The following is a 27,367-nucleotide window of genomic DNA, read 5'->3' on the forward strand; positions in this document are numbered from 1 at the left end:
TTCAGAGAAGATTCACTCGACTGATACCTGGAATGAGCAGATTGAAAAAGGTTGGATAAATTAGCTTCTACTGGAGTTCAGAAGAGCAAGTGGTAACCTGTTGGAAGTTTATAAGATCCTGAATGTTCTTGACAAGTTGGAGTTGGGAAGGTTGTTTCCTCTTATGGGTCAGTCCAAAACTAGGGATCACCCTTTCAGGACAGAGATGAGATTTTTATCTGAGTTTTGCAACTTTAAACTTTGCTTCAGGAGGAGGTGGAGACAGGGTTATTAAATATTTTTAAGACAGAGCTTAACAGATTCTTCTTAGGTAAGAGAATCAAGGGTTATTGGGATAGATGGAAACATGGAATTTAAAACACAAACAGATCAGCTGTTTGGTGATGTAGGCTTGAAGGGCTTTCTTCTGCGCTTAGTTCACATGTTTGCATGTATTTCTGGTAAGTTTAGGTGATGGTTTAACAGAGACATTTACATTTTTTCAAAACATTATTGCAAATACATACTGCAAATTAGTGTATGGAAAGAGAAAAGTCCTTATAAACAAAAGACACAGTTATGAATGATAGAAATAATCTATTGACTGTGGTTGGTCAGCTCAGTTGGCTGGACAGTTGGTTTGTGATGAAATGATGCCAACAGTGCAGGTTCAACTCCTGTGCTGACTGAGGTAACCGTAAAAATCCCACCATCTGAACCTCTCTCCTTGCTTGAGACATGGTGATTCTTTATCAAATGAGAAAGCAGCTCTGATTCTCTAGAACTATGATTACTACCTACTGCTTGATAAAAAGATTGTGTATTTGGACTGCAGTTTTAAGAACAGCAAGATTATCTTGAGTGAACACAACTATATCTCTCATTTGAATGATGCCAGCTTAAAATCACAAGTTGATGTGTGGCTTTGAGATAACCGGACATACAACGGAAGGAAGCAGTATCCAGACAGTTTGTTCCCAATTTGGTCACACCCCACAGAGATCCAGGTTCATAATGGGTTTGGTGTGACCTTGTATGCAAAGTGAGGAATCCAAGTGAGAGAAAATAACTCTCCGCAGAAGCACAGCCTATTTGAAAGGTTGGATAGCGCTGCTTGACACCTGGAGCAGAAATTCATAGCATTTATCAATACTTCCAACAAAACCTCCCTTTAGGTGGAAAAACCCCTCAAACCTCAAAAGAAATCTCTCAGGAAGAAAAAGCTTAATCATCCCACAAAAAACTCACCTTCTTCACAGCAAAGCTCACTCCTGAATTGTGGATTGCATACCTGGAAGGATAGATTGCGGACTATGACGACAAAATATAGCAATGTGATATAGAAAATGCTGTAAAACGTTACTTGTGCTCCCATTACTTAGGATAACCATTTCCCATCATCTGATGGAAGCGCAGAGAATTCCTCAACCAAATACAGATCACGCAAACTATCTTATTCTCCCAAACCAGATGTACACCAACAAGTATAACCATTAAGTCAAATTCAAAAAATTGGATTGCTGCATCATCCTTCATTTCTTTTCATGGTACAATTGGGCATGCAAGTGAAGATTAGGTTTTAAACTTGAAGGAGAGAGCCACTGATATCAGCAGGAGATTTCTAAACAGGTAGGTGTTTGATAGAATCGGTTCTCAATGGCGTGGAGGTGGAGTGTGTGGGGGTAACTGTTGTTATGAAGCACTCAAAGGAGTTGCAGAAGTTGGAAAGGAACCTGCTGCCACATTTGTGGAAGCAGGAAGTAACAATCCTTAACCCTGTGAAGTAGGATCCCTGAGATGATGGTAGTGGCAGAGGGTGGGTTCTGAAAGCAATATAGTTAGCACTGGTGGTTGGTCATCAGAATCACAAGCAATGAAGGGGATTTATTGTGTCCTCAAGGCTGTCCTCTCCTCCTCTGAACCTTTTTGGTAGAGGCCAGGTATCATCCACCATGATACCTGGTGGAACTTGAAATCAGCCAATAAAATCTGGAATTATGAAACATTTATTTGCAATAGGGAACACAAAACTATTTTTGATTGTTGCGAAAACCCATCTGATTTACTAATGACTTGAAAGGAAGGATAATATTCAAATCTGAAAGACAGGTTCAATCAGAGGTTTCCAGCCTCATTTTAGCATTTAACAGGCGGTTTTGCCCCATGACTGGTTCGTTCCCAGCTCTTATCCCATTTCTATTAAACATGGAGCAGATTTGAGTTGGGTTTGAGATTTCTAAACGTTTTACAGATTTGTATGCTTCCAACTCACTTGTTTAAGATTAAAGTGATCCTGATTCAAACTTTTATCGCTTTTACGTTAATAACAATTTTGAATGTTATCATGGCATCATTTAATAACAGATTTGTGACCCAAGAAGTGGAACGAGAGAAAGACAATGCAATCATTCCATCCTGGTCAGAACACAAATCTCAAGTATAAATGTATTTACTGTTAAATTATGAGGTTTAGCATTATTTTTGAAAGGGTACAAAAAAGATTTACAAGGATGTTGCCATGGTTGGAGAGTTTGAGTTCTAAGGAGAGGCTAAATAGGCTGGGGCTATTTTCCCTGGCACGTTGAAGGCTGAGGGGTAACCTTATATAGGTTTATAAGGTCATAAGGGTGAACTGCCAAGGTCTTTTTACCAGGGTCGGGGAGTCCAATACTCAAGGGCATAAATCTAAGGTAAGACAGCATAGATATAAAAGGGATGCAAGGGGCAACTTTTACACACAGAGGGTGATAGGTGTATGGAACAAGCTGACAGAGGAAGTGGTGCAGGCTGGTACAATTGCAGCATTTTAAAAGCATCTGGATGGGTACATGAATATGAACAGTTTAGGTTAGATTAGATTACTTACTGTGTGGAAACAGGCCCCTTCGGCCCAACAAGTCCACACCGACCCGCCGAAGCGCAACCCACCCATTCCCCTACATTTACCCCTTTACCTAACACTATGGGCAATTTAGCATGGCCAATTCACCTGAACTGCACATCTTTGGACTGTGGGAGGAAACTGGAGCACCCGGAGGAAACCCACGCAGACACAGGGAGAATGTGCAAACTCCACACAGTCAGTCGCCTGAGTCGGGAATTGAACCCGGGTCTCTGGCGCTGTGAGGCAGCAGTGCTAACCACTGTGCCACCGTGCCGCCCACGATAGATAAATATAGGCCAAATGCTGGCACTATTTCCTTACAATACAACTTTGAGTTTATTAAAACATCTTTAAATACTTCCATTTTAATGTACAGAATGAATGTTATTTCTTACAGCCCTCCACCAATTAACTATAAACTGCCCTTAGCTAGGAGCTGTTCAATTTACTTCGCTCATTAATGACTTAGACAATTACAGACACACACGATCTTAATGATTCACAATAAAAAGTTCAACCATATACACAGTCTATTCAGGCTTTCTAGTCTCTGTTAAACATTTGCCTTTCCTTACTCACTTAGTCGAATTCTAATCTGCTGCTCCATCCCCATTAATATTCCTCTTGTTTAACCACTTAATTGGCATTTAATAGAATCGATGTGTTCAGTTTGAAATATGAAATGGCACTGATGACACTAACAAAGAATTGTAGCAGAGTTGTAATCAAAGTAGTTGATAGATATTTTATAAACTGCATCTACCTGCTCATAACTTCCACGATTCTAGAATACTCATCACTGGGATTTTTCAGAGCCTTCCTTCGTGTGGCAATATTGTAAAAAAGATCTTCCACCTGAAAGCAGATGCTAACTTCAGGAACACTGCACTAAAAATCCAGCAGTCAAGCAGAGCTAAAGCCATTGCAGCAACCACAGACCTCGATACAATAGTTTATTTTTCTTATGTTGTTTAAGGATATATGAGTCAAACACAGATAAATGAATTTGAAGATTAGTTTAGCTATGATATATGCAAATGACATTACAGGTTAATGGTACAGAATTCTTACAAATTTCATTGCTCATATAAAACCAAGACAAATACATTACCTGGCAATTTCAAACGCATTGCAGCAGTGATAACAATTCAAATATTGCACTGATTTTAAAGTGCTATAACATCCATCAGTCATGAAAGACACTAAATGAATACAAATTCTTTCAATTGCACATTAATTGTGTTTAATTATATACAGGAATTAAGTATTAACTCAGAATTTACTTGAGTCCCTCAAACTGGTAGACCAAAATGGTGGATACTGGGTTAGGAAGTGAATGCCTGTAATGTTTAACTGTATATAAATATTAAAACTGGAGCAAATATTGCCTCCAGTCCTATACTTCAACTGACTTTCTCACTAGCGATCCCTCAAAAATGATTAGTATGCCAGGGACTGCTTTCTGTACATATGCAACTGGGATGAATCTCTATCTAACTTAATCTGGCAAAAAAAGACCGAAGCTTGAGAGACAAAAGAGTTTGTTTAAAGATATTTTCACATGAATTGCTGTTAAAGTATGTACGCATGCTGTAACCACTACAGTTAGCTGTGTGTCTGAAATGAATGTTCTTTGCACAATACAAGAAAATTTAAGGACTAACTTTACCAGCAAGTGTACCAGACCAGAACAGAGCAGAAGGTAGAAACTTGAAGGCAGATGCATTAGCAGTTACAAAACAGTGTCAAACATTTATATATATGTACCTATCCTAAATGTGGAACATAAGAATTATCACAATGTGGAGTCAAGTAGAGCATAACGCTAATACACTTTCCTAGATGACAGCAAACCAACATTCTTTCGTAGCTTATCCAATTTTCTTTCTTGAATGGAAAAATAGATCTTCTGATTACAATTAAATAGAAAAATAAAAGCGCACAAACAAGAAACAGCAATCTAACTGCAAGAAAATGTGATGGACATGGATGCAGAACCAAGCTGGAAGGCAAAATTCACTAGGTTGCATGTAATGTGTGTTTAATTTGAGTCAAGGCAGAGACCGAAACTTGATTGGAAAGACTGAAATGAGCTGCTGCAAGAAAAATGGATGTGGATTTAGAAGGTGACTGGCAGACTTTGGAAAGGGAGATTGCATATTGGGAAGAAGTGTTGGGTTGGGTTATGAATATTAAAACAACCAGATGATCAATCAAGAATGAGAGAATAAAAGTTAAAATATCAAAGAACTTACGGTGATCTGTGTACCCTGGTTTCCAGCACATGGCTTTGGAGGAGCCTTTAACCTCCCATCACAGTAGCTAGCTCTGAAGAACAAACATAATGTAAGGTTCGTAATGTAATGCATTCAACTGAACCACTTTCCTCATCCTGTTTAATTTTTAAACCAAAACAATGGTTTAGAAATGCTCGGACATATCTTGTCAATCTTTGCATGTCGCACACATCCAAACCAGCTGAATACATATCACATTATTATAGAGGTCCACATGCCCCCTAATGATATGTGATGCTGCAGTGCTGTTTAAAGCTCAAAATCTGAAGGTCAATTCTAAAATCTAATCCCCTCTCGGACTTGCCGTATTTTCATTGTCTAATGAGATATAAAGATAAAAATAATTCATTCCAACAACCAAGATCTAAAACTAAAGGTTACTGATGGTATACCTTAAAGAAAATGAAGATTTAAGGACAGATGTTATGAAAAGCAATAATGCAGCATAGCTCTTCACCTTTTGAAAGTATAAGGATTTTCAATGCCCTCAGGCACTGTTGATCAACCTGCCTGAATTATCCCAGTAGCTGCAGGAAAGAGTCCTGCAAAAAGGCCACCACCACATTCACGTTTTCAGGTGCTGCATGCAGGTCAAAGTGTTGTGAAGATTAAATGCGCAGATCTTGGTGTCCTCAAAACACATATTGGGAAGCTGCAGTGATTATTTTGGCCATTCTTGATGAGAATAACTCAAAAGGATACTCATTTGTCAGTTGAATCCAAAAAAGTGAATTATTAAAACATTTACCTGAACGCACATTTTCCATCAGCAGTTTTGGTTGTTACAGTGACATGTGCCACATGGCTTATGCTGGCAAGAGCCTAAAAAGCGAGGAAGTGGAGTATTCCATTAGGAAATGCTTTCCATGCTTTGTACAAATAGGTTAAACAGTAAAATTGCAGTTTAAAAATTTTAAGTTCAACTGCTAATATCAGGCACCCTTTGAATTTTTCAGCGGGTTAAATGTCCATGTTATTCCAGAGTAAGGTGATCAAAAGGTTTTCTTTAAAAAAAAGTAAATAAGATTGCAGTGGTGTACAGACTTCAAACACTTAGACCAAAAGAACCAACTCATGACTAAGGTTTACAACTTTACTGACAGTTGGCATCAAAAGAATTTAGAGGATTTGGAGAATTACAATGGTCAGTATGGGCACACAGAAACAAAAGAATTACAGTAAGTAGATAGATTTAGGGACAGAACATGCAAGATTAACAGGGTTACACAGTAGACTTGGAGTGAAAGAAAATGTATCTAAAGTTACCAGAGTACATGCTACATTTTAAATAGGTAAATGCAGGAAAGCAGTCGAGTCAGCTGGCTCTCCTGAGACACGGGCAGCTATGCCAAAACAATACAAGAAATGAAGGTGAACATGGATTTGCTTAACTGTAGCACTAATCACATCACTATTGTTTGTACATCAGAGTTGTGCACAAGAGATGGCTATTTGACCAATCATGGTTTTTCTGGTTCTTTTGTCCAATTAGTCACGCTCCCCTGCTCTCTCTTAAATGGAAAATTAAGGGCTATTAAGTAGTATATTTATCAAATTCTCATTTGAATCAGTTTCTAGTATCCTTTCAGACAGTGTATTCTAAATCACAAGAACTTGCTGCATTTTAAAAAATCCACACGTCATGACTAGTTCTTTCATTCACCTCAAATCTGCCATTCAAAACAATTTATTTTTTTCATCCTATCAAAAACATTCATGATTTTTAACAGATAAATCAATTACCCTAGAGGGCGAACAAAACACATTTTATGGCAGACTGTGCATCAGAGCTTATTTTATACACCTTTGACTCATCTTGTGCTAACCACTTAGCTATAACACCTCCTTCTGCAAAAAGAAGGATGTCTGATAAAGAGTCACTGGAACGGAAACACTGACTCTGCTTTCGCTCTCCACAGATGCTGTCAGATCTGCCAAGTTTCTCCAGCAATTTTTGTTTTTGTTGTTGAAGAATCTCAGGCTAATTAAAGCATTATTAAATGCTTAAAGTAAATTATTTCACATCACTACAAAAGGAGTGTAAGTATATTTTTATTAATCTACATCAAATCGTCAGAATTTCTCAAAAGGCTTCACCACTGGTGGATTACTTTTGAAGTGGCATCACTGTTGCAGGTAAAAACACAGCAGTCATTTTCCAGGAATATTGGTCTGTTTTTAGCAGCACTAGTTGAAGGAAGGAGGTTATCTGTCATACCTGTGACCTTTTACATCCAGCAGAATAGACAAGTGGGACCTCAGTTTAATTTGTCACCTAAAAGGTGCTACATCTGACACACAAGAAACCTATAATCATTAAAGGAGTCGTTGCACAGAAATTACAGCTAAGTACAAAGTAACATTTCCTCTGCTCTTTCAAGACATTTCCTTAAAAAAAATCTTTATAAAATGGCAGACAGCTTAATCTCTCTTAAGGTGCAAGTTGCATCATCTGTACAATTTCAGATGTTAGCCTCAACAAACAAAATAGGCAAACTATTCAAATTATGAACTAAGTTTAATTAATTACAAACCCAATAGGTGAAGTGGCAATGCTGGTAAGGATGAAAATAACGTTCCTCAATGTAAAGTTCTGCTCAACAGAATATTTTGAGAAATTGGAAGAAGATCCGACTGAAAACAAGATACCGAGCTTAGCAGAATAAATTTTTATACTTATGACTGAATAGTTTATGGAACATTAAGAGGTACTTTACACCAAATATTAAAAATACCTGAAGTTTTAGTTTCTTTCAAGTTTACTTGTATTCAATGGTGATCATCAGGAAAGGTAAACATATTAAGATGATGTCATGGAAGTGCACGTTTTTCATGGGCAATTAAGAAACTAATTTGATAGCTTAAACTGAATTTTTCAATCCCTATTTAATTGTTCTGATTGTAGACAGTACAACTAAAATTCATTTCAAAATTATCATAAAAGAACTATCAACTTCCATACATACCTCGCCTCTAAATCCATAAGTAGCAATACTAGCAAGATCTTCAAATTTCTGTAACTTGCTTGTAGTAAATCTTTCACAAAGTATTTCCAAATCTTCCTTCTGTTTATGAGTAAACAATAAATTGGTAATGGGGAAACCATACAAAAAACACATTACGCTGACATCTGGAAAGCTATGTAGAATAGGGTACAGGACAAAACTTGAGACACTTCTGAGTCAGCTTATGAGACAAAAAAAGACCGCAACATGACAAGAACCATCTCACTCTTATGACCAGCTGTACCAGCTGTTCTCTCAAAAATTCTCCCTAGACTTTGCAACATCTCAAACTTTAAAAATGTTCTCAAAGTCCCTCACTCTGACCAACCTTTCCACCTTGATCTTTCCCTGTCACAACTTGACTTTATTTCCTTGCTCAATATATGTGAAGTGCCTTTGCTTGTTCCGTTCTGCTAAAAACTGCCACAAGTATGTATACTAACCTTTTTATGTAAAATTTCTTTCTTTCCACTTTCTGCCATAATTGTCTTATATAACTTCCAGCTCCAGGGGACAAAGATATTGCCAAAACTAACCCTCTAGAGTTGGTGCACTGGCTTTTCTTTCTGACAGAGCATGATATAATTCAGAATCCATTCTTCAACTTCTTGTGACAAGATAAGAAATCGCAGTAGAAAGTATGATCCTGATTTATTGCATTGTATGACATTTGCCTTATTTAAGCTTTAATAATTTTTAAAATGCAAAACACTCCCCCAAATGACCACATTTAGTTGATCCACTTACAGCTTTAGACAGCAACAGTGCATAAAGCAAACTTTAATCCACGTGTTAATCTTTATGCTATTACAAATAGTATCATCAGCACCAGCAATTCACAACCTTAAAAAATGCTAGAATTGAACTTACACTGAGACCACAGTTTCAGTAATGAAATTTAATTGTATCTGAAATCTATCATTAAAATAGGAAAAAAAAAATGTATTTCACAACAATCATCTGGGATTTCTATAATTGTGCCAACATTTCCCATTAAATTTTCAATGGTTTGAGGAACAAACGAAGGAATGGACTGGAAAAGGAAAAGAAATGAGGGTAGGTGACTGTTGGGAGATCCTAGTAAAGAGAAAAAGCTGTCAGTTTACAATTACAAAAATCCTGAAATGATTATTAAAGAGTGAAAATAGAAAACGAACAAGGAACTACACAATCAAAAGCCAGAAAATACAAAGACATGAAAAATTAGTATTTTGGATGAAACGAAAAGAAAGAGAAAGTAATCAGCAGCAGAGTTTGGACAGACATTGGTCCTAGAATGATAAACTTACAAATATTTCTGTTCTTTGACCCTGATGTAGATTGATACACACACCATTGATCATAGTGGAGGAAAGCTACTACTATTAAGGTTATAGAAGTGGTTTAGTTTCAGTTTCGGAGCAACTCTGCAGGGTTCTTAGCTGAAGATAGCTATGTAAAGCAGTTGCTTCTGACAAAAGGAGAAGATATTTTAGATTTGTTAAAATAGATTACTTCTAAGTAAGGAGGTTAGTAATTGTTCCAGACCAGAAGAGAGTGTGTGGAAAACTTTGAAGGAGTTATCTGAAGTGGAGAAAGTTTAAATTCGGATGTATGAAGATTCTAAGGAAAGACTTTCAGATTCTCCAGACTGGAAATTGAAATCACAGTTAAATTAAGTCTATAGAGGTAAGACAGAAGGAGATTCTCACTAGTGCAACTATTCTAAAGGTGCTTTTTTGGGTCTGTAAAAGTGTGTTTCGAGATCTATAAAAGTATGCTTTTCAGATGGATGGGATTATATTTTAAATCATTGTTTCAATTTTTAAATTTACTTTATTTATATAAGTATTTTGGTTTATTCTATTGTACCTTCATTTCTTTTGCAAATTAAATTTCTGTTTCATTGTTAAAATGCCCCCAAGTCTGCAATATTGAGTATTTATGTTTCAGTGAGAGATCACCTCATTAATACAGATGAAAAAATAATGACCTGTCAAGGCAGATTTCCTTTTGGGACCCCAATAACAACATCTGTCTGAGATCTAAACACAGTAGAATGAGCCAGCTGATACACTTTCAATGCGGAAACTCTACTCAGCACAGGGCCTTATGGGACTAAAGACACACATTTGCTTACCTCATAGTCCTTACATTTTTAATCGAAGATTTGTGAAATTTCAAGCCTCTAAACCTAAGTCAACATCTTTGGCAAACATGTTAAGATGTCTTACCCTGATGCCGGTCCCATTATCCTGGATCTGAATCAACTTCAGCCCACCATCCTTTACAGTAACCTGAATACTTGTAGATTTGGCATCCAAACTATCAAAACAAAGCCAAATATCCTGTTATCACATCACATGAATGTATTTTGTTAATTCAGGGCAGAACTAATTTACAGAATGCAAAGATACCAAGAAAATACAAGTGAATTTTTTTTGCCAGACTGAGGTACAAATAAATTCAAGACCCACAAGAAAGCTGGATATATCAAACAATGTATCATTTTACAAAAAAAACTGTTTCTATAATTATCTGAGGACTTCAAAACAACAAAATCTATACAAAATCTCACAACATCCATAAGCTTGTGTGTTCTTCAAAGCATCCATTTCAATTCCATTCATCTGAATTCTTGTTACTCAGTGTGCACACAAGGTTAACTACAGGGTTACTTTAACTATTTCACCAGGCTGTAAAGAATACTCATTTGATTAACATATAGATACCTTGGTGAGGGCAGAACATAAAGCTAGAGTAGTACAGAGAGGTAAAACAAAGATCGGCGGATACTGGAAATCTGAAAGAAAAACAGAACTTGCTGGATAAACTCAGCAGGTCTGGCAGCATCTGTGGAGAGAAAGCAGAGTTAACATTTTGAATCTAGACTCTATCTTAATAGAAAGCAAATGCTTTTGATTAAATCGCTGAGTAGGAATTCAACAAGTCACTCAAGAAATTTGGAAACAGATCAATGAATCGTGCCATTTCATTCAAACATAAATAGGATGAAATTGTTTACCAGTTATCCATTTGACATTTGGATTTATGTGGGTGAACAGCATTTTCAGTTTTGCAGGTGGTTTAACACCGAACTGAGGAATAAAATATATTGTTTTGTGCCTTCTTGTTTTATGGCATCTTCAGGGCTCGCTAACTGGAACTCAACAAACCTACAAAATAACTTTTGGCCAATCACATGGAGAATTCACAACTTTTTTGGAGAGGTACACAAGGGATGGGAAGAAAAAGAATTATGTACAGTACAATGCATTTCTAAGTAAGCAGCTTTTACTACAAGTCACATTTTAAAATAATCTAAATATAATTATGAATACAATGAATATATTCAAGGTGCTGCAGAAATTGAGGAAACAGGTCTTTCCCAAACCATGAAGGTGGGAACTGTCAGAGTCTACCTGATGAGTGCAGTAGCAGCTATTTTACACATCTCCACTGAGTACTTAGCTTTGCTACATTGAAAAAAAATTAATTCATCTGCTCATTTTTCAAAAATTACAAACCTGATTCCAATTTTTATTTTGATGCATTTGTACTGACTTGGGATTCTCATTGTGCTCCATATCCTGAGTCAGTGCTTTGAAGAAAGTCTTGAACATTAACGGTGTTACATGAGTCAAGATGCCCCTATCTAAATGAACAACATTTTGGTTCACTCAGCATACATGGACATTGCTGGTTGGCTAGCATTGATTGCCCACCCTTAGTTGCCCTTGAGAAGGTGCTGGTGAGGTGTTTTGTGAATCACTATGTTGTAGATAGACCGACAATGCCCCTAAGCAGCAAATTCCAGGATATTGCCCTAGCGACTGTGAAGGAATGGCGAGATATTTCCAGGCCAGGAATGTCAGTGGCTTGGAGGAGAACTTACAAGAGGATATGATATTAGCACCTTGACACCTTTAAATGTAACCTTTTTTCAATGCATGTGTATAATTATATCCCATATTACCTAACATCCCATTACTTAAGAAGAAAATGGGATTATCAATTTTCATGGTCTCTTGATTGTCACCTTGTAACTAGTCACCGCTGGTGAGAGAATTGTGGTGCAACCATGTTTTAAAAAAAAAGAATGGGATGAAAATTAAATATCTGCAGCATTACAGAACTAGCAGCCAGGAGACAAAAGCCCTTCCGAAAATAAAACACATAAGCTGGGGGGGGGGGGGGGGGGGTTGGTGGTGGTGGTGAGTCGGCTGTTGAGGTAGCACATCCCTGAGTTGTTGTACCTGCAAAAACAGGTAATTTGGCCCATTCAAAAGGAATCAGCTTGTAGCCTCTACTGGTGTAATTCAAGTTACAGTGAAATTGTGATGAGTCATAGTCATACAGCATGGATACAGATGGAAACATGGTCCAGCCATGTTTCAAACCAAATTAGTCCCACCTGCCAGCGCTTGGCCTATATCCCATATCGTCTACTTCCTGCACTCCAGTGAAAAAGTACCAGTCTTTCCAGTCTATTTTTATTCTCAAACTCTCCATTCCTTGCAACATCCTGGTAAATTGTTTCTAAACCATTTCCAGTTTAACATTCTTATAACAGGGTGACCAGAGGTGCCCTCACCAACATCCTGTGCAACCTCAACATGTCGTCCCAAATCCTATACTCAAAGGTCTGAGCAATGAAGGTAAGCATGCAAAATGTGTTCTTAGCCATGCTGACTACCTGTGACACAAATTTCAAAGAATTTTTTACCTGAACCCAAGGTTCTCCAATACCATTGTCGGGAGTGTGGTGCTGGAAAAGCACAGCTGGTCAGACAGTATCCAAGGAGCAGGAGAATCAACATTTTGGGCATAGAGCCTTCATCAGTTTCCTGACGAGGGGTGCATGCCCGAAATGTCAATTCTCCAGTTCCTTGGACATTGCCTGACCTACTGTGCTTTTCTAGCACCACACCCTCCTCGACTGTGATCTCTAGCATCTGCAGTCCTCACTTTATTTTTCTATGACACCATTAATTGTATAAGCCTAATATGGATAATCCAAAACTCCAGTTGCAGTGAAGTAGTTAGCTATTCCCACAGGCAGAATAGGAAATTCAAAGGAAGGATGCTCACAGTGAGACAATATTCTGGACTAGTACCTCTGGATTGGCTGAAGTTGTGCATTTGTCATATGCCTCAGCCAATCAATCAATTGGAGAAAGTTATGCCACACTAAAGTATGAAATCATGGACGAGCCATCAGTTGGCGTTGTCCTGTGAAAAGATATTTAAACCCTGCAAATATGGCTAAACTTCTGAGCAAGTTAAAAAGTACTGTCAATTGGAGACAGAGTGAAGTAAAAGCAAAGCATCTGGGCCACTTTCAATTGGAACTGTCTCCATCTGAATTATGCTGGGTTTATTGTTACTATGAGCTACATAACTAGAGACAGAGTGGATTTTAAACGATACAGTAGACAAGGGCTCAAATTTGGGATGAGGTGGTAAATTAAAGGTAGATTCGAGGCAAAAGAGAATTATTAATTTAGGAAATGATTAACAGGCAGTGAGAGGAAGGGATAGAGTACAAATGTGTGAGTAAATTGACAAACAAGGTGGGGGTTACAAAAACAATAAAAAGAATAATCATAAATATTCAATGGACATAACATTCCAAAAAAAAAGGTGAACTGAGAGCATAGCTAGAAATAAATGATCCAATGGTCATTACAGAGTCAAAGCCACAGGACAACATGGATTGGAACCTGAATGTTGTAGGGTACAGACGATTTAGGAAGTACACGTGTAGGGAAATGTGTAGGGTTGCTCTATTAGTTAGCAGGTAGGCAGAAATGTTTATTTGTGATTATAATCAGATAGTGATAGTGAAATTACAATAAATGAAATAATCATTGGACCACTGTCCAATTGAATCCTGGAGCGAGTAATTCATTTCTTACTCCTGAAGACTGTCCACCAAAAGTGCAGTAAACTTTTTATTATTCAGCACCTATGGGACTAGGACTGTGCCAATTAATCAAATATTCTAGATTATGAATGTATGAATGTAAAAACACACATTAAGCAATAGAAATGTAATGCAAGGGGCATACACACCATTGTTCTTTAATTATAGCATAAAACACTAAAATATTAATGTAACTTGGCTTTAAATAAAATTACCAGCAGGCAGCCTCCTCAATCACACCCTCAACTGACTACTTGGACATCAAGGTAGATAATGGTATTAGATTAGATTGGATTAGATTACTTACAGTGGGGAAACAGGCCCTTCAGCGCAACAAGTCCACACCGCACCTGCCGAAGCGCAACCCACTCATACCCCTACATCTTACACCCTACACCCTACCCTACCCCTACACCCCTTACCTAACACTACGGGCAATTTAGCATGGCCAATTCACCTGACCTGCACATCTTTGGAGTGTCGGAGCACCCGGAGAAAACCCACGCAGACACGGGGAGAACGTGCAAACTCCACACAGAGAGTCGCCTGAGGCGGGAATTGAACCCGGATCTCTGGCGCTATGAGGCAGCAGTGCTAACCACTGTGCCACCCAATTAGAGGAGTAAATGATTTGAAATTGAATTAACTGTCAATATTTCATGTGGCCATTTGACTGAACAACAAGTATATTTAAATTGGGGTAAATAAATTTAAATAACTATCAATAAATGGACAGAATAACACAGTACTTCGCAGTATTTGGGCTATAAATTTTTGCTGGTTTATCAAGAGTGCAGGTTCCTAAGATACCAGGAAGAACAAAGTTTCCCCAATTGCCTGGATGAAAACAGCATCACGGAGATAGTAAGGACAGCCCTTTGTCCCCCGTGCATCCAGCTATTGGAAAAAACGCAGCAGGCCAAGCAGCATCAAAGGAGCAGGGGAGTTGATGTTACAGCTCCAACATTATTCAAGAAACTGGACAGCAGCCAGGACAAACATTCAATCTTTCCACCATTTAGCAGCAGCATGTACAATCCACAAGTTGCACTGCAAAAATTCACCAAGGCTCTTTAGGTAGCACCTTCCAAACCCATGACCACTTCCATTTAAAAGGACAAGGGCAGTACAGTAGATGGAAACACCACCACCTGTAGGATGCCTTCCAAATCACTCACAAACCTAAATGGGAAATCCTTTAGTGTTGCCGAGTCAAAATCCTGGAATTCACTCTTTAGCAGCATTGTGGGTCTACAGTCAAAGGGATTGCCATAGTTTAAGATATTGGGATCATCACTGTTTTTCTTTATGTTTCTCATTTTTGGTTTGGAGCTCTGAGCTGAAGTTGAGAGTTGAACTTTAGACTTTGAGTAGTAGTTTTTTTAATAGAAAGGAAATGAACAAAGAAACTGAAATTTGTTAATGGGAACTAGCTTGGAAAGTTAATTGCAAATCAATTGTTTTCCATGAACACTGCAGATGTTTTGGCATTCAAGATGTATTATGCTGAAGGGCTGGCAGGTGCTTGGATGTTAAAAAGGATGAACAAAGTGGGGCTGGTACGACCCAGTCAAAGAAAGAATGTTCATAAAGAAGAAAGAGAAACTGTAGATTAAACACATTTCGACTGGGTTTTGGGCAGAAGGCAGTGTAGCTTGAAAGTTGCTGAATGAAGTTTTGCTTGCTTTCTAGTTAGTGAATTATTGAAAAGAACTCCAATTTGTAAAATACAGGTAAAAGTTTTCAGCAATCTGCCTAAGTTATTTGCATACTTAAGTGACTTTGGAATTCAAGCAAGATACATTTCTATGTGCCTGAAACACAACTCATAATTCAAGCATTTTGAAGGTCTAGTACCTACCATGAAACACTGAAATGGCAATTACAATATTTTAGATTTCTCTCTTTTTTTTTCTTAATTATGTCTGTCTGTTTGTCCATCTGTATGCGAATGAGGATGGAGTTTAAAGTATATTGGGCTTAGATCATAGGTATTAAGCAGATCACCATGATGTTTATTACAATAACTTAAGTTTTTTATTTCAAATATAAATTTGATGTCTGACATCTGTTATTTGAAACAATTGCGGGCCACTGAATGTTTTAATTTTTCTGTGTTGCAATATCCAGTGTTTGCGAATCTGATCTGGCTTGTTGTCCCAGTGTCATAACAAACAGCATCACTTTAGCAAAAGCAACTGGGGATAGGCAATAAGTGTTAGTCCAGCCAATGACGCCCACAGCCCAAGAATGAATAGAAAAAGATACACGTGCAAACACGCATGTGCACAGGGCGTGTGCTGGACCATTTTACTTTACTGTGTGTGACACTTCATATTTACCAGCGTCAAAATGCCATCTGCAACATTGTGTTCAACATCTCCTGTAATGTCACTGCAATTTCATTCAATTCCATTGCACCCCTCTGAATTCCAATCAGGAAATTGGACCCTTTTGTACTGACTGGGTTGCAGATTAAAGTACTGATTCTTACTCCAATTCCTGAAGCACTCAATGTTACTGAAAACACTTGCCTTGCCATCATGTACTCTATTGACCAGGTCAAGATGAACCCACCTGTTCTCCACCATCTCTTTAATGGCATTCGCAGGTCTCTGGATCACCTCGCCAGCAGCAATCCTATTCACCACCGTCTCCTCCAGCCTGCGGATCACCCCGGGAGTTACCATACTGTCCCGTTGAAAGATTAAAAACACAAACCCTCTCAATCGCGGCCGCAAAGCCACCAACACAACACCCACTGTCGTTCTTCCAACCGCCCACCTGTGCGCGCGCGAGTAGGCTGCAGGAAGTCCCGCCCTTTGACGCCCGTGCGTCCAGCTGCCAATCACGAAATTGTGACCGCCCACATTGGTGATTCGTCCCGGCGACAACATGACAAGACTCGTACTGATTGGACGAAGCGGCCGTCAACCATCGGGCCTGCGTCGTTTCCATTGGATATTGAGGCCGCCACTCACAATGACTGGGCAGTGCTCATTGGAGGATCTAGCTGTCGGTCATTGGCCCCCAGTGCAGAATCCTCCCTTCCAGCTGCAGTTTCATCGCGCGCGTCACCCCGGGCCCTTGGCCCTGGGAGCCATGCGATCGACCGAGTGGCACGGGTTTGTCGTCAGAAGAGGCGGATGGCAGAGAGACTGAGCAAAGGATTTGTATCCCAGTGCAATTGCTGAGTTACGGTAATGAGAGCACCTTTCTTTTAGGCATCTGAATTATTATTATTATTATTATTGTTGTTGTTGGCAGTGGAAAGCTTGAGAGAGACTCTATTCCTTGGAAATGTCCCTGCTGCAAAAATCACACTTTGCATCGTGGCGATCATGTTGCAAAAAGGAAAACAAAAAGCGACGGGAAACAAACCGAGGAGCAGAGAATTTCCTATTCAGTGTGATGGAAGTGTTTTTCACTCTTGCGTTTTTGGGGAAAAAAAAGCGTTGATCTGCTCCTCTCTGTGTCACAAGACATTGTGGTGTGCTAAGCCACTAATGAAGAGCAAACAAATGATTAAAATAGGGGAGCACCGTCTAAAGAGGTGGCAATTTTACAATTGTATCCGTCACATTTTATCAGAATTAGAAACTCCAGTTCACCTACAACACGTAAAGCAGAAGTAGACCATTCAGCCCATCGAGTCTGCATAGTCATTTAATACGATGGTGGTTGATCTGATTATCAACTTAATTTCCCTTTTCAGTGCATAACTGTACTTTATGGAATGTTCTCTTGTTCCTGACTAGAGGAGGTTATGAAGATAGTCGTGTTCATCTGGGTGTTTGAAAGGGATCTGCTGGGTTTGTAGACCGATGTGGATCTGCAAATTTTTGCCGACAAGAGAGAATGATGTAAACAGTTTTGGAGGAATCTCTCCAAAAGGATTTGCTGCTTTCTTGCCTGATTATCGTGGTGGTATTTCCCCACATAGCAACTCCTTGTACCACGTGACGTTTGCCACTGTTCAGAATATATTGCTGGGTATACTGTTATTTGAGGTTGTTTGTTGCCACCAAGGTCTTTGCTTTGTCTATCTGGTAGTTATTGGTAGAGGATGCATTGAGTATATACAAAAGAGTTACTGTTTTTAGATAACAAAGATTTATTGCATGATTGATAAATTCGTTTGGTCAGGCATAATTACTTAAGGAGCTGGAACAAATATATCTACTATCCTCAAAAGTTACAGCAGAACTTCCCTTCTCCACCCCCATACTGTGATGACGGTAGAATGGATGGAGCCAATATAATATGAACTTTAACCCCTTCAGAACCATTAGTTTATACAATTCCTCAGATACTGGCTTTCTTTAAAAGGAGAAGTTGCACTTTTTGTTTGCTGGGCCAGTTGAGCTCCACCAAGGATTTGAAATTCTCATCAAAATTCCTAAGTAAAGCCTTCATAGTGTATAAGAACATTAATTCTTTTGTTGTTTCAATTTCTGCTATACGGTGTGTTTTTTGAGTTTTGCACCACTCTTATGGAAAACATAGGCATGACACATAAACTTTGTACCTATCTTCATAGATACAGCTAGACCAAATGATTGTTTCCAGCATGTTATGTTTGTATTTTACATTTCAGTGTTTACCTTGAGTGGGTGGAACGGTGGCACAGTGGTTAGCACTGCTGTCTCACAGCGCCAGAAACCCGGGTTCAATTCCCGCCTCAGGCGACTGACTGTGTGGAGTTTGCACATTCTCCCCGTGTCTGCGTGGGTTTCCTCCGGGTGCTCCGGTTTCCTCCCACAGTCCAAAGATGTGCGGGTCAGGTGAATTGGCCATGCTAAATTGCCCATAGTGTTAGGTAAGGGGTATGGGTGGGTTACGCTTCAGCGGGTCGGTATGGACTTGTTGGGCCGAAGGGCCTGTTTTCACACTGTAATTTAATCTAATCTAATCTAATCTTATATCTTGTTTTCACAAATCAGACAAATGCTGGAGCTTCATCAAATATATTTCTCCATGTGGTGCTGACTGACTAAGTAGACCTTTCGGTGCATCAGGTCTACTCTGCCAGTCAATGTGATCATGGCTGATCTAATAATCCTTAACTCCATTTTCTAGCCTTTTTCCCAAACCATTTGATTCCCTTAGAAATTAAAACTCTGATAGAGTCTTGAATATGTCTAATGATCCTGCTGCGGTAATAAATTCCACAGATTCTCTATCCTCTGTGAGAAGCAACTTTTCTCAACTCTGTCTTCTGCATTATTAGAGTCAGAGTCATACAGCATGGAAACAAACCATTCAGTCCATGCCGACCATGTTCCCAAACTAAGCAAGTCCAACCTGCCAGCATTTAAGAAATCATTAGAGTCTACTGTAAAGGATGTTATACCAAAGCATTTAGGAATGCATAATATGATCAAACAAAGTCAGCATGGCTTGATGAAGACAAAATCATGCCTCTCAAATTTATTAGATTTTTTGAGGTGACAAGCAGGATAGATAAGAGACTCAGCCAATGGTAATATATTTGGATTTTCAGAAGGTATTTGATAAGGTAGCACACTTATGCTATTTAATAAAATAAGAGCTCATGGTGTTGGAGGTAGTATTCAAGATGGCATGGATAGAGGATTGACTAATGGAAAGAAGCCACATAGTTGGGACAAAGGGGCACTTTCAGCATGGTGACCTGCAGTTAGGAGTGCCACAGGGATTGGTGCTGGGGCCACAATTATTTATAACTTTTGATTATCAATAACTTGCATGAGGAGAGTGAATGTACAAGAGCCAAGTTTGCAGATGACACAATAGATGGTAGTGAAGTGGTGAGGACGACAGAGTCTGTAGAAGGATACATACAGGTTAAGTGAGTCGGGAAAAACTTGGCAGATGGAATATTTTGTTGGAAAATGTGATGTTATGCACTTTGGAAGAAAGAATTGAGGAGCTGAATATTATTTAAGTAGAGAAATGGGGCTATAGTTACCTGGTTTTTGTCTCCTTCGCTTTGTTTCAAATAAAGGTGTTACATTGACAATCTTCCAATTCTGTGGAACTTTTCCAGAATCTAATGATTCTTGAAGTGTACTACCCAGTGCATCTGCTATCTCTGTAGTTACTACTTTTAATATCCGAGGATGCATCCCGTCAGGTGTAGACACATTGTTATTTAATACGCAGATAGTGTTGCAGCAGTGTGTCTAAATATCTGTAAACTATGCAATATTCCAAAATCATATTGGAATAATATAGTGATACATCCTTTTTTTAAGAAAAATGTAATGCTTCTACATAGGAATATAACCATTCCAGGATTAGTTTAGACATAAACGATAATGGTGACTGATAAACAGCTTTCATAATTAAATTGAAATCTTAAGAATTTTTATAGCTTGTTTTCTTTTTTCAACTAACATCAATAATGTTATCAGCTATATGGTCATATGTTTTTCTTCTTCTAAGCTAAAGTGGAACACTGCAGTCCGTTATGGACTAGGCCAGACCATCATGAAGTGGTTATGTTTTGAACATAACCACTTCATGATGAAGAGCTATGCTTTTCCAGCACCATGCTTTTCGACTACATTGTGATTATGTCAATTATTTTTCTGAGTCAACCACTTTATGTGTCAATCTTCCACAGATTTCCAAGCTTCCTACTGTTCCTGCTCTACTTGGCTTCCTAGATTTAAAAAAAAATTTGCTCGTGGGATCTGGGGAGTTCTGGCTTGATTAGCATTTGTTGCCTAGTAAGCTGTCGTCTTGAACCACTGCAGCCCTTGTGGCATGGGTTCTACACAATAGGTGACAAATGAAAGACCGGCAATATAGTTCCAAGTCAAAATGGTATATGGCTTAAAAGGGAATTTGGAGATAGTAGTGTTCCCACATGTCTGCTACCTCTGTCCTTCCAGGTAATGGAGGTATTGGGTTTAGAAATGTGGTTGAGGGATCCTTGATGGGTTGCTACAGTGCATGTTGTTGATAGTACACATTACTACCACTGTACATTGAAGATGGTAGATGATGTGCCAAACAAATGGGCTTCTTTGACCTGAAAAGTGTTGAACCTCTTGAATGTTGTTGGAGCTTCACCCATCCAGGCAAGTGGAGAGTATTCCATTACACTTCTGATTTGTGTCTTGTAGTTGATGATGAGATGTTAGAAAAATGGGAGATGAGTTACTCATTGCAAGATTCCTAGCCTCTAACTTGCTGTCATAAACACAGCATTTGTACTGCTGGTTAAGCTTAGTTTCTGGTCACCGGCAAGCGCCCAGATCAGTGATGGTGAGGGATTTGGCAATAATAATGTCATTGAAAGTCAGGAGCAATGTTTGCGTTCAGTCTTGTTGGAGATGATTATTTCTCGTTCTTCATTTGGAGCCATTATTACTTACCTTTTATTAGCCGGGGTGTTGTTTCCAGGTCTTGTTCCAGATGAACAGGGACTGTTTCAATATTTGAGGAATCACAAATCATGCTGAACATTGTGTAACCATCAGCAAATATGCCCACGTCTGACCTTACAACGGAAAGAATGTCATTGCTGAAGTAGTTGAAGGTGGTTGCCAAGGATCGCCTGAAGAGGTACCTTGGAGCTGAGATGATTTATCTCCAACAACCACAACCATTTTCCTTTTGAGTTTGGTGTGGTCCCCTCCAAATATTCCAATGGCGCATCCGGACCCTGTGGAATCCTGGATACAGTAGACTCCGTGGGCATTGCCTAAGAAATTCTGATTGGCAATTCCCCATCATCTGAAACTCTCTGGACAATGTTCCTTAACATCAGAGAATTTGGTGATTTTTGGATTCCATCAAGATAATAGTTGCCCAGAAAATGTTGGAAGCAAGGTTCAATTTTCCAACTCCTGGATAACTATTAACCTGACCCTCATGTCCCACCAAGCAACAATTCCCCACCACTTCCAACTACACCACCTAACATTGTCCTTTTCTCCTACCCAGACAGACACTGCTCTCACCCCACATTACTGGCTTGAAACATGACAGTCCTGTTACCTCCCCGAATCCCTGCACCAGGGCCCCCAGGATCTCTCACTCCTCCACTGGCCATAATGTTCCCCACTCTCCTTGCCATTGACCTCAATACACACACTTCCTCACCCTGAGCTAACCCAAATTCTCCATTGCTTAGCTGCCACCAGAACTCCTCACTTGCCTTCCACACTCCCCTTTCACAGCAGCTGTTAAAGTATCAGGTTGCCCTGTTGGACATTTAAATCTCAGAACACAGCACTGACAGCTAGCTGAAAAAAAAGCCTTGGTTTGACTTCTCCTGACTTACTTCCCTGCATGGGAAAGAATGGAGCTATTGATTTCAGCTATGTTCTGCATTTCTGAAGAAGCTGGGTTCCAGTGTCCCAGCTCCTTTTAGAAATGTGGAGTTGAGTGTTAACGTGAAAAGAATAAGCCAAGTGGCAGTCTGACTTTGAGACTCAATGGACTCCATTTCGCGGAGTAATACTATTTACACTTTCTCTTTTGAAAGCTTCTGCATTTCTTACAGATTATTATTGGTTTCCTGAAAATTGTTTTCTGACTGTGATGTTTGTTCACTTGCTGTCTAAACTTAATTAGCACTATCATTCTTTTCTGTTGGAGCATGTGCTGTTGAAGTTTTAAATCGAGGTTTGGGACCTCGCCTTTGCCTCCCTCTGCTTACAGTTTATTAATCATCTACTGTTTTTCAGCATGCCACCTGATGCCCTGTTCTGCTTTCAGTTGTTCAGTCAGCTACTGTGCTGTCATTCTAATGTTTCATTTTGGAACGATGTAGATCTGTATCTTTTTTTTTTCTCCACCTGAACTTTCTAAATGAACTTTTCCTGTTTCTGTCAAAACTCTACATGCCTCTCAATGCTGGCCTTGAGAATGTCAATGTCTTGACTGTAGTCCAAATAATTTGGCTTTGTATGATGGCTCTCACAGTGCTGGACTTTACCACTCTTTAGACTCTGATTCTGGCAGTCATTTTCTTATGCAGTGCACACTTTGAAAAGCACTATCTTCAACCTTCCTTAAAACCTCCTTCATCTTATGATTTACTGAGATCAGGTGCGGCTTGTCATAACAATTCAACCCAAGATTGCAGGACCGTCTATTTCCGTGACTCACAACATGCAGTTAGTGTTGTTTGCTTTGTATGTTCCTCTGATTTGAGTCATTCTAGCTGTCAGCTGTGCTGAGCGTTTCTAGTCTGTCCTACTGTAATTCATGCTTTCAGCATCTACAGTATTTTATTCTCATTTTGAAAATGAGTACCTCAGTTTGAGGACATGAGCAGTGTAGATTAGATCTGGAGATGCTGGTGTTGGACTGGGGTGTACAAAGTTAAAAATCATACAACACCAGGTTATAGTCCAACAGGTTTATTTGGAAGCACTAGCTTTCGAAGCGCTGCTCCTTCAGGTGGTTGTGGAGTATTAGATCATAAGACACGGAAGTTATAGCAAAAGGTTACAATGTGATGCAACTGAAATTATGTTTTGAAAAAGACTGGATTATTTATTGAGTCTCTCATCTTTCTGAATGAATTGGAGGAGCCGGTGTTGAACTAAAGTGTACATGGTGAATACAAAGTAAGTTTAAAAATCACATAACACCAGGTTATAGTCCAATAATGTGTTATCTGAGAATGTAACTTTAAAAAGGTTCTGGTATTTGCATGTAAAAGAACTGAACTCAACATGGTCATTCTGAAAGATGAGAGACTTAACAAACAATCCAGGTCTTTTTCAATATATAATTTCAGTTACATCACATTGTAAGCTTTTGCTATAAATTCTGTGTCTTACGATCTTATATTCCACAACCACTTGAAGAAGGAGCAGCATTACAAAAGCCAGTGCTTCCAAACAAACCTGTTGGACTATTACCTGGTGTTGTGTGATTTTTAACTTTGTACACCCCAATCCAACACCGGCATCTCCAGACCAGTACAAAGTAAGGTTTCAATCTCTGATTTATTGTAATTTGTTCAGGACCTAAAAGGGGACTGTCAGACTAATCCTAGGCAGTCGTGAGCTTGAAAAAGAATATTCGCCTACATGTGAACATTGACTGAGGGCTGATATATAAAGGAGGAGAGTCAATGACCCAAATATGTTTTGTGTTTGAGGATTTCCAAGGCACGAGAGCAAGGAAAATTTATTTCTTGAAATAACCTCACTGTAGACAGGAGATAGTGAAGTCGCACAAAGGCAGTTCCACAGCAATAAGCAGCATTGGAGAATATTCATGATGTGGACGTGCTGGTGTTGGACTGGGGTGGACAAAGTCATAAGTCACACAACACTGAATCATAATCCAACAGAATTATTTAAAATCTCAAGTTTTCAGGGTGTAGCCTCTTTGTGAGGTGAAGCGAGAGAGATACAGATACAGAATTTAGAGACGGAGAGATCAAAAGATCGTACAAATGGTATCAGTTGAGTGTCGAATAATAAGCATCTGAGGAACAGGAGAATCGACGTTTCGGGCAAAAACACGATGAAGGACTTTTGCCTGAAATGTCAATTCTCCTGCTCCTCAGATGCTGCCTGACCTGCTGTGCTTTTCCAGTACCACATTCTCAACTCTAATCTCCAGCATCAGCAGTCCTCACTTTCTTTTAGGTGATCATAAATGTCAGATGGTGTGAGTAAAGTGTCAACAGCTGAGTAGAAATTGAAGGCGCGAAAGTGTATATGGTAGGTAAAGAGTTAAGTTTTGGGTTTTGTGAAACAAAAGTTCAGTTAGCATGACTTGGCTCAGATAAAACTTCCAGTAAACAATGAAATGTTGGAGGCAAGGGTAGTGGTTTAACAAGTGAAAAAGCATTCATTATGTAAAGCCCTTTAACAAGATTAAGGAGAATTCCGTATGTAAAGTCAATTAACAAGGTGAAAAGCATTCATTATGTGAGACCAGTTGTTCCTTGTATAACACCAGATGGTTTAATCTTGACTATTGACACTTGCTGATTGTTACACTCACTCAATCAATATGAATGTTGCCTTATCTGGATGCTGCTCTCTGTAAGTGACTATATAATTCATTAAGAAACTGCTGTTCGAGAGAGGACAGTGAACTCATGTCTCTGTGCACACGGGCAATTGTTCTCTCTCCCTCCAGGGCCCAGAATAAAGATGGAGGCGGTAAAGACATACTGTGTCTCTGAGCGTTTTGCTTCAACTGTTATGGGATAGGGAAACGGGTCGACAAAGGGATGACCTCTAATCCGATTAAATGAGGCAGAGAGATTATTACCAAAAATTTAAAGTCAGGTGGTGCTAGAGACAAACCAAGTGACTGGAATGACTGGAATAACATTATAGGTATGAGAGTCTCATGCCGAGGGTCTAACCAAAGTAATGAGTAATCCAAAGCTGTATATTAAGGTAGCGAGAACATCAGTTTATGATGGTGTTAAAATAGGACAGTAAGAAATATTTTACAGATACAGAACAGTTTGGTGAGCTCACATGTAGAGTGACATGAACCCAAGAACATGATACAGGCCATCTTCATGGGTATGGAACTTAGCTATCAGTTTTCTGCTTGGTGATTCTGTGTTGTTATATATCTCAAAGGCTTCCCTGGAGGACGCTTACCCGAATATCGGAGGCTGAATGTGCTTGCTGGCTGAAGTGTTCCCTGACTGGGAGGGAATACGGAGGAACCTCAATTGTCCGAAGGACACTGCCAGGAGTATTTTGTTCGGTTAATCGAATTCCAGGTAATCAAATACCAGATAACATAGTTTAGCTGAGCATCAGGACATGTGATCTTCCCAGATAATCCGATATTTGGATAATTAAATGCCGGATAATCAAGGTTCCTCTATACTACAGTCTGGTGATTGTTGCGCAATATCCATTCATCCGTTGTCATAGTGTCTGGCTAGTCTTGCCAATATACCATGCCTTCAGGCATCCTTTTCTGCAATGTATGAGACAGGCAACATTGGCTGAGTCACATGAGTATCCACCATGTACATAGTGGATGATGTTGCCAAGTGTGATGGTAGTATCTGTGTCGATATCTGACATGCCCTCCAGCGGTTGCCATGCCAGTGTTGCGTGGTGTTGTGGTCGATGTTGCCCTGAAGGCTCAGTAGTTTGCTGCAAGCAGGTTTGGCAGTTGTTTGAGGCAGAGAGATGATCTTGGCAATGTGCTCGCCATCACCAATGACGTGTTGAAGGCTGTGAAGAATGTGGCATAGTCTCTCCACTCCAGGGAAGTACTGGACGACAAAGGGTACTCTATTGGTCGTATCCTGTGTCTGTCTTCTGAAGAGGTCATTGTGATTTTTCGCTGTGGCACGTCGGAATGCCGATCAATGAGTGGAGCATTGTACCCCAGTCTTATGAGAGCGTCTTTCAAAATCTTTTGGTATCTGTTGCGTTCCTCCTCATCTGAGCAGATCCTGTGTATGCACAGGGCTTGTCCAGAGGGGATGGCTTCTTTAATCTGTTTAGGTTGGAAGAAAGAGAAGTGCAGCATTATGAAGTTATCTGTGGGCTTGCGATGGAGTAAGGTACTAAGGTGTCCTTCCTTGATGGAGTTACATGTGTCCAAGAATGAAACTGATTCTGAAGAGTAGTCCATGGTACGTCTGGTGGGATGAAACTTGTTGATTTCACTATGTCGTTGTTTCATTGATTCCTTGCCATGAGTCCGAAGGAAGAGAATGTTGTTGATGTATCTGGTATACAGCGTTGGTCAGAGGTCCTGCACAGCAAAGAAGTCTTGCTCTCACTTGTGCATGAAAATGTTGGCATGTTGGGGTGCAGATTTGGTCTCCATGGCTGTTCCATGTGGATGGATGAAGAACTGGTTGTTGAAGGTGAAGATGTTGGACTCTAGGATGACTGGAAGTTGGCAGTTGTTGATATTTAGTACTGAGGGTTTTGCAGTGATGCTGTCATCATGGAGGATGCTGGGGTAGAGTGCTGAAATATCCGTTGTGGTGAGGAATGTTCCTGGTTCTGGTCTGGTGCTGAGTTTCTATAAGAAACCATAACATTGGTTTGACTGGCTTCACTGTTGTTACCTGGTCAGGGTTTGGTGAGAGAGACACAAAGCTCGGATGCAGTAAGTACTCGGTTGGCGATACAACATGGAAGAGAAGAAATTTTTCTGAAATGCAGTGATGTAGCTTCGTGAAAATGGGGAAAATCGGTGTTTTCAAAAGCAGCTATGTTTCCAAGCAAAAACAGAAGTTACTGGAAAAGCTCAACAATTGTGGCAGCATCTTTGAAAAGAAATCAGAATTAACGTTTTGGATTGAGTGATTCTTCTTCAGAACTGATTTATAAAAAGTCAT

The 27,367-nt window shown here is 39.4% G+C and overlaps 2 protein-coding genes across 3 annotated transcripts in view; one reads left to right on the plus strand and one right to left on the minus strand.

Moving 5' to 3' along the window:
- Positions 1-16,868, minus strand: part of mlh1 (mutL homolog 1, colon cancer, nonpolyposis type 2 (E. coli)) — a 57,170-nt gene extending 40,302 nt beyond the window's left edge. Inside the window, exons 1-7 of the mRNA XM_072571072.1 lie at positions 16,648-16,868; positions 10,379-10,469; positions 8,127-8,225; positions 5,909-5,982; positions 5,119-5,191; positions 3,627-3,718; positions 1,228-1,270 (exon numbers count right to left, since the gene is read on the minus strand). Coding sequence (XP_072427173.1) covers positions 1,228-1,270; positions 3,627-3,718; positions 5,119-5,191; positions 5,909-5,982; positions 8,127-8,225; positions 10,379-10,469; positions 16,648-16,760 — 585 coding nt within the window. The 5' untranslated portion in view covers positions 16,761-16,868. The remainder of the gene's footprint in view (positions 1-1,227; positions 1,271-3,626; positions 3,719-5,118; positions 5,192-5,908; positions 5,983-8,126; positions 8,226-10,378; positions 10,470-16,647) is intronic.
- Positions 16,869-17,106: 238 nt separating this feature from the next.
- Positions 17,107-27,367, plus strand: part of LOC140477354 (TPR and ankyrin repeat-containing protein 1-like) — an 84,413-nt gene continuing 74,152 nt past the window's right edge. Inside the window, exons 1-2 of one of the 2 annotated variants that reach the window (XM_072571073.1) lie at positions 17,108-17,270; positions 25,632-25,777. The gene's annotated coding sequence lies outside the window, so the exon portion shown is untranslated. Of the gene's footprint in view, positions 17,271-25,631; positions 25,778-27,367 lie in introns of both variants that reach the window. The other variant, XM_072571075.1, reaches the window with a different exon arrangement.

The sequence above is a fragment of the Chiloscyllium punctatum genome, chromosome 5 (assembly GCF_047496795.1).
Source record: "Chiloscyllium punctatum isolate Juve2018m chromosome 5, sChiPun1.3, whole genome shotgun sequence".
NCBI lineage: Eukaryota > Metazoa > Chordata > Chondrichthyes > Orectolobiformes > Hemiscylliidae > Chiloscyllium > Chiloscyllium punctatum.